This window comes from Solanum verrucosum, unplaced genomic scaffold (genome assembly GCF_900185275.1).
Source record: "Solanum verrucosum unplaced genomic scaffold, falcon-dt-bn FXZP01000112.1, whole genome shotgun sequence".
NCBI lineage: Eukaryota > Viridiplantae > Streptophyta > Magnoliopsida > Solanales > Solanaceae > Solanum > Solanum verrucosum.
The window spans coordinates 1,780,190-1,798,272 of NW_026020441.1; the positions used below are offsets into that span (position 1 = coordinate 1,780,190).

Sequence of the window (18,083 nt, forward strand, 5' to 3'; positions counted from 1 at the left end):
AGAGTATCTGGAATCACTTTCTTTGGTAATCAAGTGCTTGTTTATGTGTTATTACCAAGAGCCACTGCTTCTAATGTTGCAAAATCACAAACCTTGGAATGTTCATTACTGCTTTTCAGAATGTATGAGCGTTGGTTTAATTTTTCTCATTTTATTCTTTACTTAAGAAAGACTTCTTCACAAATGTTGGAATGGTCTATTTTTGGCCTTCTCTCGACAATGCTCTCTCTCTTATTTGTGTGCCCATTCTTATTAGACTTCTTATGCATAAATTTTGTAAATCATAATAAAAACAACTACTCCAATAATTTCAGAATGGAAAATTCTGGGTAAGATCAAGTAAGACTAAGAACTATGTATTTGGTGGTTTCATGTTGCTACTGCAACTACCTGAATCTGTCCATTTATATGATGCATTAGTAATAATATTGTTTGTTCGGGAAAGTTTCAGTGTTGGTTTAAATTAAAAATTAATCATGAGATGGTTATGCATTTTTTCCCTTTTTCAGGTTAGTTCATATAATGAAAGAACTGTAATTGAATGCAACTTTCGTTCCCCTCCTCCGATACTAACATATATCCATATATTATGTTTACTTAAATCAAAGAGGATACCACATTTTTACTTACCAAGTATTCAAAGAATAGATCAGAACTATTTAAACAAATGCACTTATAATTAATTCGTAGAAGTAGGGGTGTACATGCTCGGGCTGGTTCAGGTTTTTCAAAAATCAAATCAAATCATTTGTGTAGAATTTTTAAATCTATAAATCAAACCAAACCAATAAAACTCAAATTTTTCAACCTCGGGTTTTTTTGGATTTTTTCGATAAAGTATTCATACAAACATATAATTTGTTTGTAGTTCAAATATTTCTTTAGTCCCTACCAAAATACAACTATCTAAGGTGTTTCTTAAGAAAATAACACAAAATATGATATGAGTAATGACACTAAAATATCCAACAAAAAAATAATAATAATGAAATCACGTAAAACAAATATTGCAAATTAACAAAGTCATAATAAAAATAATCATAATATAAAAGTACTAAATCATGCTAAAATAAATTTAATAAGTACTAGTTACATGACAAAATATTAAAGGAAATTAAAATTAGATTATATATTTGAATTGTCTAAACCAATGTAAAAATCAAAAAACAAATATTCAATATTATTGTCATTTTTAGTGTTGAATTGATTTTCTTTTTGCATTAATATTAATTTGATTTTGATTTAAGCTTTATTATAATTACCAAATATATGTGGACTATAATCTTTATGAAACCATTCAAAATTCTAAATTTCAAATTTGAAATAATATATTAAAAGATAAAAATTATGAAAAAGTATAAGAAATATTTAAAAATTATATCAAAATAAATATTTTTATGTATAAAAATATACTCTAATTGATTTGATCTCGAGTTGATTTTTTTTAGTTAAATTCAAACCAATCCAAATATAATCGAGTTTTTTTTTTCCAATACCAAACTAAATCAAACCAACCACTAATCAAATTTTTTTCTCAATTTAACTTGATTTGCAATTTAATCCAATTTTCTATTAGATTCTGTACCCCTACGTTTAGAAGTTTCTTCTCCAATAAATATGCAAAAACTTTTAACACAGTAAAAACAATCCAATTGAGCAGAAAACAAAGCCTGCAAAAACCAAAGTAGGGCGATCTGTTTCCGATGTCCAGAACACCTACTTATTAGTAATATACAAAACAGACTCTCTCCAGCTCAAGCAGTTCCCTCCCTTCGGAGAGTTGCATCCCAGGAACCAACCGTGGAAAATCTTGCCTATACTGAAAAACACAAGTACAAGTACATGCAAAACTTATAATTAAATCAATCCCTTATAGACCCCTTTTCAAATCAACGACGACAACGCTAACATTATCCGAACTGTGCCGAGCCAAAGCCAGCCTTGTCAAGAGGATTGACGCATCAGTGCAAGCCTGGTCGGAGTTCTTCCCAGATCGCAAGCACATGCGAGCTACACCACATGCTGTCTCGTTTGAGACAACATCCCATAGCCCGTCGCTCGCTAATATCAAACACTCATCTTCTACTGTTCTCTCCGTTATGGTCACCTCCGGTTCGGATGTAACATATGGTTTTAAGTAACTGTCACCTGAAAAATGTTCCAAACATAATATAAGTTTAAGGCAAACCAGGTATCAGTTGAAACTAGTTAAATTATCCTCATTGACCATTTAACTACTGATATGCTTACCGATTGCTCGAGACATAGCCAAGACTCCAAGAACTCTTGCACCATCCCAATAGATTACACGACCGCCAGCTTCTTCAATCCGATTGAGTTCATCGGGTCGATCAGGCTACAAACAGGAACAAAACACTAATTTAGAAATACTGTTTTTACCACTCTCCAGCAACAGAAACAGAATGTTAGGAATTAATTTAGCACACACCTTGTGGTCAGTGGACAGAGGAATTGGGACACCGTTTCTGCAGAGCACAGCGCGAGAATCACCGCAGTTGGACACGACGATTTTGTTTGGAGTTAGGACGGCCACAACAGCAGTGGATCCAACAGCATCGCACTGCGGCGTCTGAAGTTCGCATCTACAATCCACAGTCTGTGTGCCTCCAGCTCCTTTCGAATATTCAACGACTTCTTTGTCCATTTTTGAGAAGCTCTGACTCATCATCTCTTTCCATGTAGCTTCCCCTGCGCTCTCAACCTCGTTCTTCACTATGTCATGCATTCTATCTTTACATTTCATCGCCGCCTACAGAAATAACAAAATTTTAGCAAAAAGGGGAAAATTGCATTTATAAAAGAGACGCATAGCAGGTTGATGTTAAAGATTAATTACATGAGAGCAGCCGTGGCCGTCGTAGAGACCGAAGAAATGTAAGTTGCTGGACTTTTCATGTTTATCCTGAAGAAACGACGGATAGATCGACACCGTATCTTCCATATCTCTTCTCCTTCCACATACAGATGTCATCCCGAATTTTGGACAGTCGGATACTCCCTGGCGTTCAATATTCAACGATATAGAAGCAGATTCCGTCAAATCCAAAGCGTTCGTTTCGGTTTCTTTATTCTCTGCTACCTTCTTTTCACCCATCTCAATTTCACTTGTGCACGGCAGCGATAGTGGCAGGGAAACAATTCTTTCCAACTTGAATCGCTTCTTCTCTTTACTATCATAGCTTTTTACCGACACAGTTTTCTCCAATTTCTGTCTCTTCCTTCCTCCATTCTCCATACTAGTCGGTGGAGCCACCGCCATATCGCTGGCAACAAATCGAAACTGATGAATTTCCATGCGTCTCCTTCTTGCAGCTTCCGTACTCGGTTCAGTTGGAGTTACAGTTTTAGTCTCACCAAAAGACATTCCGCAATTAAAAAGAAAATCGTATAACACTCACTATTCTTCTTGTGTGTTTGATCAACCAATCGCTAAAACTTTACCGAATTCATCAACAACTGATTAATTCAAGGAAACAATAAGACGAAACAAGCAGTATAAGAAATGTAAGGAGTAAGATGGAGAGAAGAAGCCATATATATAAATAAATATAAGAAGAGGGGAGAGGCGGCCTACTTGCGGGCAACTGCCCGTCATTGACCCGGGCAGACATTTAAAAAAAAGTATAGTTGGTGCCATATTGAACGATGAACTGAAATGTGGAGAAATCTTGACCGTTGATGATATTCATAAAAGCTTTTGTTGGACCACGTGTAAAGAAATATTTAGGTGGACAAAGTAGATCAATAAGCTTACAACACGAATTGTGTGTAACGGATCTTCTTTCTTTGACACGAGTCTTGCTGAACTGTTTCCATTTATATATATTTATAATAGTGATAGTTTGAATTAGGGCGTTGGATAAAAATCGATTTAAGTTAGAAAAATTGAACCAAATTGACTGAATAAATTAATTCTATTTGGATTTGAATTTAGTTTGATTTTAGATTTTTAAAAATTGATAATATTTAATTTGGTTTGATTTTGATAAACTGAAGAAATAATTGAATCGAATCAATAAATTACATACATATATTTTATTATTATACATGCATAACATATTATTTTATAGATAATTTTAAATATCTTATACTATGTTTATTAAAATTTATTTATAATTTGTTTATGAAAGTAAAAATGTCCAAGACGAGATCATTTTCTTATTGGTTTCATGTATATGCTTGTCTATGAAAAGTTTTTGAAAAACTAAGAATGTTACTACGGTCTCTTCCTTCTAGGCCAAAATGGTAAAAAAAAAAAAAATTGTATTCTTAGTTAATTCAGTGATCGAAAGTTCTGTAAAGTTAGTCGGTCTAACTATTGTTCGTTTTAAATGAATTATTATATTTTTCCCTCTTTTGAACGAATATTTTTTTAATTTATGGTTAATAACTGAATAACCAAACCAAATCGAACTGAAATCGATAATAACCAAACCAATAAATATATATTATATTTGGTTTGATTTGTTTATGATAATTTAAAAAATGTTTAAATTGGTTTGATTTTACTTTTGACCAATAACCGATCCAAACCTAGTATATGTGCCCGCGCGTTGCGTGGATAATTTAAAATGTAATAATTTTATAATTAAAAATAACTAATAAAATGTGTTATGAACTTAATAATATAATTTAATTTATAATAATATAATAATACAAATCATTAACTTATTTATTTGCATATTAAATTAATATTATTAGTACACAATTTATTTTTTTGTATTAAAATGTTATATCTATAGTTGTATCAGCTACGCTTTTAGTTTTATAATTTATTATGGTGAAATTTTTCTAAGGATACTATTAATTTTATGATTATTCTATCTTGATCAAATATGAAATATTTCAAATATTTTTACGTGTTTGTACTTTATTCTTTTTATATTGTTTGAATAAAAAAAATTATGTTCATAATTTATGAGTTCTAACATTCCATATAAAATATTTTATATCATGAAATTAAATGGTATGTTAATACATTTTCTATATATGTTTTAGTTAAAATCAAAATATTTTCAAAACATTTTTTCCGTATTAAATTTGTGTAAAAATATAATATAAAATTGATTTAAAGGTAACAATAATTTTAGTTAATACAACCGCTATATTAGATTTATTCAAAGTTTGTATTGAATATTTTAAAATTTAAATTTGAATTGTATCAGAAAACATATGGATATGAATGAGAGGTTGTTGATTTGAATTTATCCGCTTAAATATACTATGTGTAATAATAGTTTTCTTGTATTCAATTTTTTTTTTAATTGAAAATTAAAAATTGTACCATATAATTTAGAATTGCAATTTTCAACTTAATTTAATGTTATTATTATATAATATTGTGAATTCTTAAATTTGCTAAATAACTTATAATTGTTATATTGTTCAAGATAGAATTTAACACTTGCGAGATATAGATAAATATTATTTATCTTAATCCAAAAGTTTAAAGTTAATGAAATTTTAAAGTGACCAGTTATTTTTAATTAGGACTTATCCTTAACTTATTTATACAATTGGTTGCTTAAAATTTAATATTCAAAATTAATATGGAAAAAAAGTTTTAAAACTCCCTATTTAATTGGATAAATATATTTTTTTTCTAAATAAAGATTAATTCAGTTTTGAAATTGCAATTTTTGTAAGCGTAAGATTTTGCAATGTTTTTATAGTGTTTGCAATTTCTATTTTTAGTGTTTGCATTTTTACGCAACTTTTTTTTTTTTTTGCAATTTTTAACTTTTTTATTTTATTTTTTGGCAATTTTAAAAGTTAACAATGAAATATAGATGTATAGATATATAGACTACCGCTTTACAGATGTTTTTATTAGTTTTTCTAATAAACTATTTTATATATAAATGAATTATTCTTCTTATCATGTTTGAAATATATTAAACATTTTATATATAAATGCAGCAATCTATTTATTTAAAATAATAATGAATTCGTATGGTGGTTTTTAAAATATTAAATTTAGAAGTTGTGAAAAGATTTTTAAAATAATTTTTAAACGATTTACAATCATTTTTAAAATAATTTTAATTATTAAAAAAAACACAGTTTTTTTAGCATTATCTTTATATATTTATCCTGAAACTAAATTTTAAACCTTTTATTTATGAGTTGTCATTATTTGTGTAAGTTGATGACATATCTCTATTTTCATTTCAAATTTTAATTTATAATATTTATATTTAATATTTAATTAGTTATATAATATTTAATTATATATTATTTAAAATTCTAAAAATTTGTGGCACTGATAAGTGCATTTTTCTTCTCATATTATATATAGATAGAAGATATATAGATAGATTATTATTATTATTATCTGCATTTTTTGTTATAAATAAATATGTTGTATTTTTAAATTTTAAACTAATAAGTACCCATTAAAACCACTCCTTTAAATTCTTTTAATTAACATGATGCATGATTATTTTTTTTTGAATTTTAAAACTAATAACTATCCTCACTTCACAACTAAAAATTTGAAATTAAAAATTTCATATTTAATATTTATTTTTAAATTTGAAATTATTATGGGGCACTAAAACCACTCCTTAAAATTCTCCGCTAACTAATCTATGAGCATTTATCTTTATTAAATTATAAAATATTTTTAATTTACTATTACTCTCTTCTTTCATTTTGTGAAATTTTTTATTTGTTTAGTCTTTTTTTAAAATAGGTATATGTTTTATTCTTCAGCTATACGTATAACTTTTAAAAAAATTGATACTATAAAGATTTAATTTTAAAATGGTTAACTAATTTATATAAATAATTAATATATTATTTTTACTATTAATAAATTAAACTTGAGAAGTTATAAGCACTACCAACAATATTATGAGAGAAGCGTGAAAATATACATGTCAGTTCATTTCAAGTCAATTTTAATTTAAAATTTTAAAAGCAATAATGTCAATTATTATCTTAAATTTAAATATATGTCGAGAATTTTTATGTGGTAGAATGAAAAAAATGATAAGAAAAACATTGATAAAAATGAAAAGATGAAAATAGCACTTTGCAAGACATCATCCATTTTATATTCTTATTACTAGTAAAAATGGTCCGTGTCAGGGCCCAACATTATATTTATATACAAAATATTAGGATAAAATTATGCATAATTTATTTTTATAAATTCTATATACTATTGATATTCTAATCAATAAATCTCAATTATTTAAAATTATAATATAGTAGAAGAGGATATTTTTCAATCACAATAAATTATTTCCAAAGCATAAGGAGTCTATCGACTTTTTCATTTTATTTTATATGATATTTTTTTATTTTTTCTAAAATTTATTATTTATATTTAATCATAATGGATTTTAAAGATCATATTTATCAATTATGAATATCTTGGAAACAAAAAACCTATAAAATTATCTCCGATCCACCTTTATTTTACTCTATATTTCTCTATATTTGGAGAGTAAAATAACGAATGTTTTCTTAATTAATTCTCTATTCATCATTTGTAGAGATGATTGAAGAATTACTATTCGTACTCTCTATTTTACTTTTGATATTTTTTTATTTATTTTATCATACAATATTTGTATTTAACATATCATAAATCATATAAGATCATTTATTAAATTTTTAATATTCGTAACTTTTTAAATGTAATATAATACTTCAGAAAAATATTATTTAATATATGCATTTTCAATCTGAATTAATAATACTTCATTTTAATTTATTTTTTTATTTAGAACCAATTCCAAACTCATCAATGGACATTTCATAAATAAAATGGCTAAAGTGTTTTATTAGAAAAATAAATAAGGCAAAAGCTGAGGGAACACTGACTGACACAACTCACAAGTGTAGGTCAATGGGTCCCAATCACATTTAAGATATTTGAGCGCATGGCATCCATTGTAATTTTACAGAAAATGATGGATCTTTTATGGACCTGTTGATGTGGTGTAAAGAATAAAGCAGAAAAGACAATTCCTTTAAAGCAAATTGATCTAGGAAAATACTATTATACCCTTACACTTTCATCTAATGTCACCAAGCTAGTTATACCCACACTTCCATCTAATGTCACCAAGCTGACATGATGAAACTGTTTCAAACTCTCTCTTCTAATATATCAAAGAAAATAATAATTTTTATCCTTTATTAAAAATATAGAAAATGATCAAATATCCCCCAATCTATCACCAAATTTCTAACTATACATTTAAACTTTATGATAAACAAAATTGCTAAATTATAAAATAAATAATTATAAATACATACCTTTGATGTTGATTTCATACTCCAGAATCTAATCTCCATTTTTGTATATGAAGATTAGCACTTAAATTTAATAAAAACACATAAAACAATGATTATATAGAAGAGGAAAAAAATAAAGAGAGATACAAAAAAAAGTTGAAAGGAAGATTTGCAATTTGTGTTTTTTTTTAATCAGAGTGGTATATATAAAGCTTTTAAAAAAAAATGCAAATGTTTTCCTTTTACCGTAAAACTCTTGTTCCTTTTAACTGTTTTTTTAACCGTGACAGTTGCTCTTTAAACTTCTATAGAATCTTACTTTCGTATTCTTTTTTTTCCGTTAATTTCAATCCTTTTTTTAAATGTAAAAAATATTTCTAATTTTTATTGAATTACTCTTTGGATAAGTTTCAATTTATAGATTAAAATAATTTAAATTATGAAAATTTGTAAAAATTGTCCCACTGTTTTTTTTTAAAAGGCAGTTAGCCTTTAATTAGGTACAGTACCATTCAAATTATTAAAGGGATAAGTGTCTGAAAAATATCTCTAACTATGGTCGAATTTGCTGTTGCAAAATTAAATTTTCATGAAGACCTATTACCTCTCTAGACTATTTAATACCGTATTTTAAACATATATATTTGTCCACGTGGACATAAAAAATAATGCAAAATTATAAATAGTAATGTGTCCACGTGGGAACATATATACCTTTAAAATACACTATTAAATAGTTCAGGGGGTAAAAAATACGGTATTAAATAGTCTAGGGAGGTAATAAGTCCTCATGAAAGTTTAGTATCGCAACAGCAAATCCGATCAAAGTTAGGATATTTTTCAGACTCTTATCCCTATTTTTTTTTAGAAAAAAGAGATCAAACCATCAGTTTTTAACGTAAACAAAATTTGTTTACAATTTATGTTTTTTTAAAATGTTTGTTTTTTAGATATATATATATAGATAAATTTTAAAAATGAATGGAAAAAAACTACCTCATTTCTACAACTAACTACTAATTGACCGTTTTAACAATTTTTTTAAATTTTTTAATGGTAATTATTGTTTTTTTACAATCAGTTTTTTAATTGATTTTTTAAATAATAATTATAGTTTTTTTGTGGTGCTGACACATGACACTTTTTATTCTCCTATTTAATTGATTTTTTAAATAATAATTATAGTTTCTTATGGTGCTGACACGTGACACTTTTATTCTCCTATTATATATAGATAGATAATAGTGATAGTTTGAATTAGGGCGTTGGATAAAAACCGATTTAAGTTGAAATATTGAACCAAATTGATTAAATAAATTAATTTTATTTGGATTTGAAGTTAGTTTGGTTTTAGATTTTTAAAAATTGATAATATTTAATTTGGTTTGATTTTGATATACTGAAGAAATAATTGAACCGAATCAATAAATTACATACATATATTTTATTATTATACATGCATAATATATTATTTATAGATAATTTTAAATATCTTATACTATTTTTATTAAAATTTATTTATAATTTGTTTATGAAAGTAAAAATGTCCAAGACGAGATCATTTTCTTATTGGTTTTATGTATATGTTTGTCTGTGAAAAGTTTTTGAAAAACTAAGAATGTTACTACTATCTCTTTCTTTTAGGCCAAAATGGTAAAAAAAATTGAATTTTTATTCTTAGTTAATTCAGTGATCGAAGGTTCTGTAAAGTTAGTCGGTCTAACTATTGTTCGTTTTAAATGAATTATTGTATTTCCCCCCCTCTTTTGAATGAATATTTTTTTTAATTTATGGTTAATAACTGAATAACCAAACCAAATCGAACTGAAATCGATAATAACCAAACCGATAAATATATAATATTTGGTTTGATTTGATTTTGATAATTTAAAAACCGATTAAATTGATTTGATTTTAATTTTGACCAATAACCTATCCAAACCAACTCGTGAACGCCCTAATTTGAATTTTGAGAGATAAAAACAATTATTATTATTTATTTATATATTCTTAAATATTTTAAATTAATAAATTATAATATTTTTATGTGAGTTTTAAATATGATTTTTTTTATCAGAATCAGAAAGTTTTAGAAATCCCTTGAATATACGATTAAATAAAAAATATATAAACTATGTTATACTCCCTCTGTCCAGCAATATTTGTCTACTATTAACTTTACACATTTCTTAAGAAATTATAATAAGAAGATTAATTTTATTATATCACTCTTTGAATATAATAAATATAATGTCTTAAAAATGTAATGGAGAAATGACGATAAGGTAAATTAGGAACCAAATCTAAAATAATTCATTGATTACATAAGATAAACAAACATTATTATGTATCCCAAAATAATATGGTGAACAATTATTGTCGAAGAAGGATAAATTAAGATGGAGAAGATTAGGATTGTTCATGGTTATGGTTAAAAAATCAAACCAAACCGCAATGCCAATCAAACCAATTAAAAATCGATATTTGGTTTGATTTGGTTTTACATTTTGAAAAATCGATACTATTTGGTTTGATTTTTATTTTACTAAAAATAACTGCAAAAATAACCAAATCAAACCGATAAATTAGATATATAAATTTTATAATTATTTATATATTATTCATAAATAAAATATAAATATTTTGTTAAATTTTAAGTAACTTAAGCCTTTAACTTTATTATTTTCTCAAACCCAACACGTAAATTTCAGCCCATCTATTACAATCATAAGTCCAAATCCATCAAAATTCATTATTTTAGTCTTTACCTACCATCCTTTCATAAGATAGTTAGACCCTCTCTTAATTGAATCACTTTATTCGTGTAATGATAACTTTAGTATTGTTTAATTGCTTAATTGAACCAACTATAGCTTTTCAGTGAATTGTTCATGTACTAGGTATTTGGGTCTATCAAGATACGTATGTTCTAAAAAATTTATTACTTTCAAATTGAAAAAATCAGAAAAACTGAACCAAATCATCAATAACCAAATTGACGGTTATTTTTTCCATTTAATTTAGTTTGATTTTAGAAATTTAAAAAATCGATTAGATTGATTTGATTTTGATTTTAACTAATAGTCGATTCAAACCGAACGGCGAACCCCCCAAATGATATTATTATTTTTTAAGAGAGAAGAAAAAGAAGCTTTTCTAAGGAGGATGTACCACGTGGCTAGATCATAGAATAAGATATTCGTGTTTGCTTTGTCCTTCTCCTTTTTATACTCAATATATATATAACTTTTTTTCTATTTTCATAGGCTACTGTCAAACCCTCTCTATCTACGTGTTTAATTTTATTGTGTTTTGATCTCTTCTTTTTCTTTCTTTTTTCCATTCCTGTATACGTATTTAATTTTAATTAATACTTCCTTTATTTCATATTAATTGATGTGAGATAATAGTTATATATATATATTAAAAAATATTTATAAACATAATTCGAATGATACAACTTCAAATTAGATATTAATTTTTTAAATAAAGTAATTTAAAAATACGTAACATTTATGCCAAAGGTATCCTACATAAAAGTGGGCCTACATTATACTCTATATATAGGGTATGACCGTGCTATAGGGTTGTCCATGATTATAATTAAAAAATTAAATTGATATTCGATTAGATTGATTAAATCTAATTTTAATTTTGAAAATCGATATTAATTGGATTGATTTGATTTTATTAAAAATATCGCATAAATAATCACATCAAAATGAGAAATTATATATATATACCTTATTCATAAATAAAACATCAAATTATTTTGTTAAATTTTAATTAACTTTATCTCCGATTAGTTGTTTTGGACATTTCAAAATAAGAAGTGTCATAAATTAGGACAGATCAACAGGTAGTAAATAGTCTTTAATTTTATTGATTTTCTCAAATGCAAAACTTAGCCAAATATTACAATCATATGTCCAAGTTCATCAAAATCCATTACATTAGTCTTTAGCTATCCTACTTCACATAAATAGTCATTTTTTAAAATTAAATTTATTTATTCGTGTAATAATAACTTTAGCATTGCTTAATTGAATTCGCCAAAAAATTCTTATAGATTTTTCATGTACTAGATGTCTATATAAGTTCTCAAAAAAATTATTACTTTCATGTAAAATAAACTGAATCAAATCGATAATAATTAAATTTGATGATTATTTTTTTGATTTAATTTAATTTTTAATTTCAAACACGGTAGCTGTGGGCTGTGAAATGTGGTAAAGGGTGATGGAGATAGCAGGGGAGTGGGACCATAGTTGGCAATAAATATGAGAAGTTTGGTCATCCACTGGCAAAAGAGGAGATACGTGTCTTTCGGTGTTCAGTTGATGCCGCAACGACCGCTCATTTTGCAATGCAACATAACACGTTATATGCAGCAGCAGGACAGTTGTTGAATTTACAATTAAAAATATTATGCCGCCTAAAAACCTCACCGCATACTTGGAAATGAAAAATAGTAGTACTAATAAGACTATAAGCTGTCTGCACCTTCCCAATAAATTGTTAAACTACTCATCTCCATATGTTAGCTTTTTGTTATTTGGTGTTTGAAATCTATAACGAAGTTCTCATTAAATTTCAGTCGTGCATTGAAGGATATATTTATGGGTGACGCCTTTGAAAAGATTTTTTCCATATGACTCAAACTCGAAAGATTTAGTTAAAGAGTACCACAAGTCCACAACCTATATTGATCATGTATTGCATTTAAAGTCACTGATGCCATTTAACTACTATTTCTTCTGCAGGTTTGGTTCATTTCTTTACTCTTGAGATTAGGAATAATTGGTTCATCATCTTTTTAGGATCAATCAGATCGATTAACTATATACTTAACGTGGAAAAATAAAGTAGTAGTACTCCGATCCCTCTGTCCTATGTGACATTTTTCGTTTTTCTTATCTTCAATTTTTTTAAATGAAATTTACATATATTTAAACTACTTAAAAGTATTATAAGTCAAAATAATTGATAATTCAAAATATTTAAAATAAGAAAGTGCAAAGTCAAAAACATATTTAATTTTTTTTTTTAGTTTCATATATAAATTATTTGGAGTGTAAGTTTCATATTGAAATAATCATTCATTTGTTTGAAAAATACATCTCAATAGTGTGTAATGTACTCTCTCTTTTACTAAAGGAAAAACATTCTCATATGACATTCTACATGAATACAACATTTCACATTGACAATAAATAAATTTCACATTGACAATAAATAAACAAATTCTTAGTATTGATTAATTAAAGTTATCACTATCAAAAAAATTATTTCTTTTAAAAATACAATTTAAAACATTTTTCTTACCCCACTTTAAGAAAATATATATATCATTTATTAATTCGGTTCGATATTTCTTCGATTTTTTCTGAACAAAATCATAATCAAATTAGTTACTATCGATTTTTAAAAATCTAAAACTAAATCAAATTGAAATAAAATCGGTTTGGTTCAACTTTTGGTTAGGATCGATTATGTTTAAAATTTAGTCTGGTAGTTTTCAAGAGTAGCACATCAAATAATACTGACTTGGCCTATTTCTCTCCTAAACGAATCATTTGTAGACTTTTCTTTTCCATGATTTACAAGTGCATTTTATGATTTTGTTAAGAGGGTATAGTGAAGCATCCTTGATGTGATGTTATATTCCATTGTATTAAAGGAGTCAATAATTTGCTTCAAATCCAATCAAAGAGCAACAAGTTTTACTTAATTAAAATGTATGTATGGTGCAAAAAAACCTAATTGATAAGAACAGAGAGATGCCTCCATAATGCTTTCCAAGTTTTGGTTGTGTGAGAGAAAAAAAATCATTCTAAACTTGCCTAATAAATGCTTTCATCTCCTTTTTTTTAAAACCAAAAAAATATAAAAATTGCTTTTTTTTGTTTGGAAATAAATGTGTAGTTTAATTTCCATATAATGTATAGGCAAACAAAATAAGGAAAAAGAAGAAAAGTGAGAGGTGTTATTGAAAATTAGAAACGTGTCACGGGAGACGGGACGAAAGTAGTAAACTAAGATTTGTGGGACCTATAAAATCAGCAAAGAATTGTATTAACAAGGCACGTGTAAATGTATAGGCTGGCAAGCAGAGAGGTGATAGAAGAAAACTCATGCACTCGTCCCGTCCCGTGCCCTTCACTTTCACCAGTATGATATGAAAAAAAGAAAAGTGATTGAAGTAACGTGTAAGAATAAAATTGACAAAAATCAATAATTAGTGTGTTATATTATTGGCTTCAGTATTAATGATTATAGACTTTTTCAACATAAATAGAGTGTATTAGCAAAAATAGTACTACATAGATTAGCTTTATATTTGCTTTATTTGGAATATATTTTTTATATTATGTATAATTAATAAAAGAGATAAGTGTCGAAAATACGAATAATTTTTTTTTTTAATTTCATACCTAAACTATTGTGAGTGTGAGTTTTATACTTAAACTATCACTTATTAGTTTGAGAAACACACATCAATGGTGTGTGTAATATACTCTCCCTTTTATTCGCAAAAACCTTTGCTACATGGACAAAATATTCCACATTGATAAAATGAAATAAACTATTAGGAGTAATATTAGTTAAAAATTAAAGATTAAAGTATTAATATAAAAAAAATATTTTTTTAAAAAGTATTTTTCTCACCCCACTGGACCATCTCCCCCCACAATCACCCACCCTTTTATTTTAAAATTCTTTTATAAACTACATTTTTTTTAAATTCAGACCTCACCCCCTCCCCCTCGCGCTCCTAATTTTTTTTTTTTTTTTTTTTTTACATTTTTCTCGTTTTATGTTAGAAGTGTACATATATTTTTAGGGAAATATTTTTTTTACTTGCTTACCGAATATAATAAAAACAAAATTTTATTAATTTTTTTTTTTGCGACAAGTAAAAAAATATATTTGAGATGAGAAAAACTGAAAGTGGAGAGTTACTTGGGATGGTTATAATTTTTTTTTTTTTAAAAAAACAATATCTAAATTATTATCGGAAGGAATTAGGGGAGAGGGGGGGGGGGGGGAGATGAAGTAAAAGAAATTTAAAAAATTTGTTAAAAGATTTCTTTTAAAAAAAATTGGGATGGGGGACGGGGGTACGGTGAGAGGAAGGGGTGGAGTAGGGTAGAAATATATTTAACATTTATTTTAGAATTTTTTTGGAATCTAGTAATACTTTAATCTTTAACTTTAATTAATACTAATAATTTATTTAATTTTTGACAAGGTGGAATGTTTTGTCCATGTGGAGTGTGATGTTACAGTTTTTTAAAATAAAAGAGAGAGTGTACTACACACACCATGATGAAAGTGTAATAAACGAGAAGAGTGTTTCTCAAACTAATAAGCGATAGCTTATGTATGAAATTCAAACTCTCAATAGTTTAGGTTTGAAACTCAAAAATATGGGATAACTTAAGGGGTCGTTTGGTTTGAAAATGAGTTATGATGGGATAAATTATGTTGGGATAAGTTATGTTGGGATTAGTTATGATGGGATAAGTTGTGTTGAGATTATTTTTTATTGAGTGTTTGGTTTGTTGTATTCAAAATAATAAATTTTAAGAACAATTTATTTGTTTACAAAAATGCCCTTCATTAATGTAAAAAGTGATATAACAAAAGGGTTGAAAGAGACATTTTTGTCATTTACCTATTTTATCCCGGGATAAGTTATCCCGGGATTACTATACCACCCCAAGAGAGGGATAACTTATCCCGGTATTAATTATTAATCCCGGGATAAGTTATCCCGAACTTGCCAACCAAACAACTAAATAAGCGGTACTATAATTTAATCCCGGGACTATTTGGTATTATCCCTCACACCAAACGACCCCTAAGTGTTCTTTTGACCCTTATCTCTTAATAGAAATCTATAATTAATACCATGAATTTCTATGTATTAGTAATGCAAGAGGAGTTAATGCATGTATTAACATGGTTAAATACTTAATTACCTCTCAAAATCTTTTTTTACTTCTTTTCCTCTATAATTATGGAGGATATTTTTGTATATAAATATTTTAATGCAAGATCAGCGTAAAAAACACACAGAAATTGTTCTCTTTTTTGAGTTTTATACCAAAACTATTGTGAGTGTGAGTTTATACTTAAACTATCACTTATTAGTTTGAGAAACACACATCAGTGGTGTGTGTAATAGACTCTCCCTTTTATTTGCAAAAACCTTGCCACATGGACACCAATATTCCAAAAGTATGATGGAGGATATTTGCATACCATTTACGATAGTTCAGGGGGTATATTTGTCCTTTTCCCCCTTTAATTAATATTAATAATTTATTTAATTTTTGACAAGGTGGATGTTTTGTCCATGTGGAGTGTGATGTGATAATTTTTTTAAAATAAAAGAGTGAGTGTACTACACACACCATGATGAGCGTGTCATAATAGAGAGGGGTGTATTTCTCAAACTAATAAGTGATAACTTAGGTATGAAACTCACACTCGTTTGGTAGAGCGTATTGAAAAAAATAATGCATGCATTAGCCTTGTGTATTACTAGTACCTTGTTTGGTACTCTTTTCTAACCTATGTTATACACTCTATTGTGTATTAAACTGTGTATTGCTAATATCATGGATTTCTAGGTATTAACAATGCAATGGTATTAATGCATGCATTAACTCAATTAAAGACTCAATTGCCCCTCAATACCTATTTTATATCTTTTTCACCATAATAGTGAAGTGTATCTTTGTAAATAATTTTTTTAATGCAATGCATTCTATTTTTAATGCATCAAACCAAACAATGCATAAAATTAATCTATATATAATTAATGTAAGAATAACTAATACTCCCTCCGTTTCAAAAAGATTGGTCTGGTTTGACTTGACACGAAGTTTAAGAAATTAAAGAAGACTTTTGAATCTTGTGATCCTAAATTAAAGTTATGTCAAATGTACACAATTGCCCTTAATCTTGTGGTCTTAAACATGCCACGTGGAAAGCAAAAAGTAAAATCTTACCAAAAAAGGAAAGAGGTCATTTTTTTGAAACTGACTAAAAAGGAAAGGAGGCCATTCTTTGTGAAACGGAGGGAGTACATGATTTGCTAATGCAAGCATTACAAATACACTCTAGTTATCATTATTTTTATACACTCTACCAAACGACCCCTTCAATAGTTTAGGTAGGAAACTCAAAAAAATGGGATAATAACTTAAAGTGTGTTTTTGATCCTTATCTCTTAATAGAAATATATAATTAATACCATGAATTTCTAGGTATTAGTAATGCAAGAGGATTTAATGCATGTATTAACATGGTTAAACACTCAATTACCTCTCAATTCTTTTTTTTTTTTACATCTTTTCCTCTATAATTATGGATAATATTTTTGTATATAAATATTTTTATGTAATGCATGTTATTTTTAATACACCAAACACATGCATAAAAAATAAACTATGTATAATTGATAAAAACATTATTAATACACTTTATTTACCGTTGTTTTCATAGATTCTATCAAATGAGTCGTTGATAGAGTGTATAAAAATAATGCTAAATAGAGTGTATTAGTAATCATGTCGCATTCTGGTCTCTAAAGGTCACTAGTGACGAGAAAAATCAGGTCGCCAACTCTCCTTATAAGCTCCGTCGCTAGGTAAATAAGAACGAGATTTAGGTGCCAGTCCTTAAAGCTATTTCGCGACCGGATAATGTTCTAGTCTCTAAAAGTCTTTTAGGGACCATAATTCTGGTCCTTAAATACAACGACCAAGTGGCGCCTTAAAACTTTACAACGAACTTCTCTA

General features: G+C 27.1%; 1 protein-coding gene across 1 annotated transcript; it reads right to left on the reverse strand.

The window, feature by feature from the left end:
• Positions 1-1,864: 1,864 nt before the first annotated feature.
• On the reverse strand, positions 1,865-3,522 carry LOC125808430 (protein phosphatase 2C 37-like). The gene is made up of 4 exons (XM_049488134.1): positions 2,858-3,522; positions 2,450-2,770; positions 2,251-2,356; positions 1,865-2,148 (listed from the first exon to the last, which is right to left on the reverse strand). The coding sequence occupies exons 1-4, from the start codon at positions 3,383-3,385 to the stop codon at positions 1,871-1,873; spliced, it is 1,233 nt and encodes a 410-aa protein (XP_049344091.1). The 5' UTR covers positions 3,386-3,522; the 3' UTR covers positions 1,865-1,870.
• Positions 3,523-18,083: the final 14,561 nt, after the last annotated feature.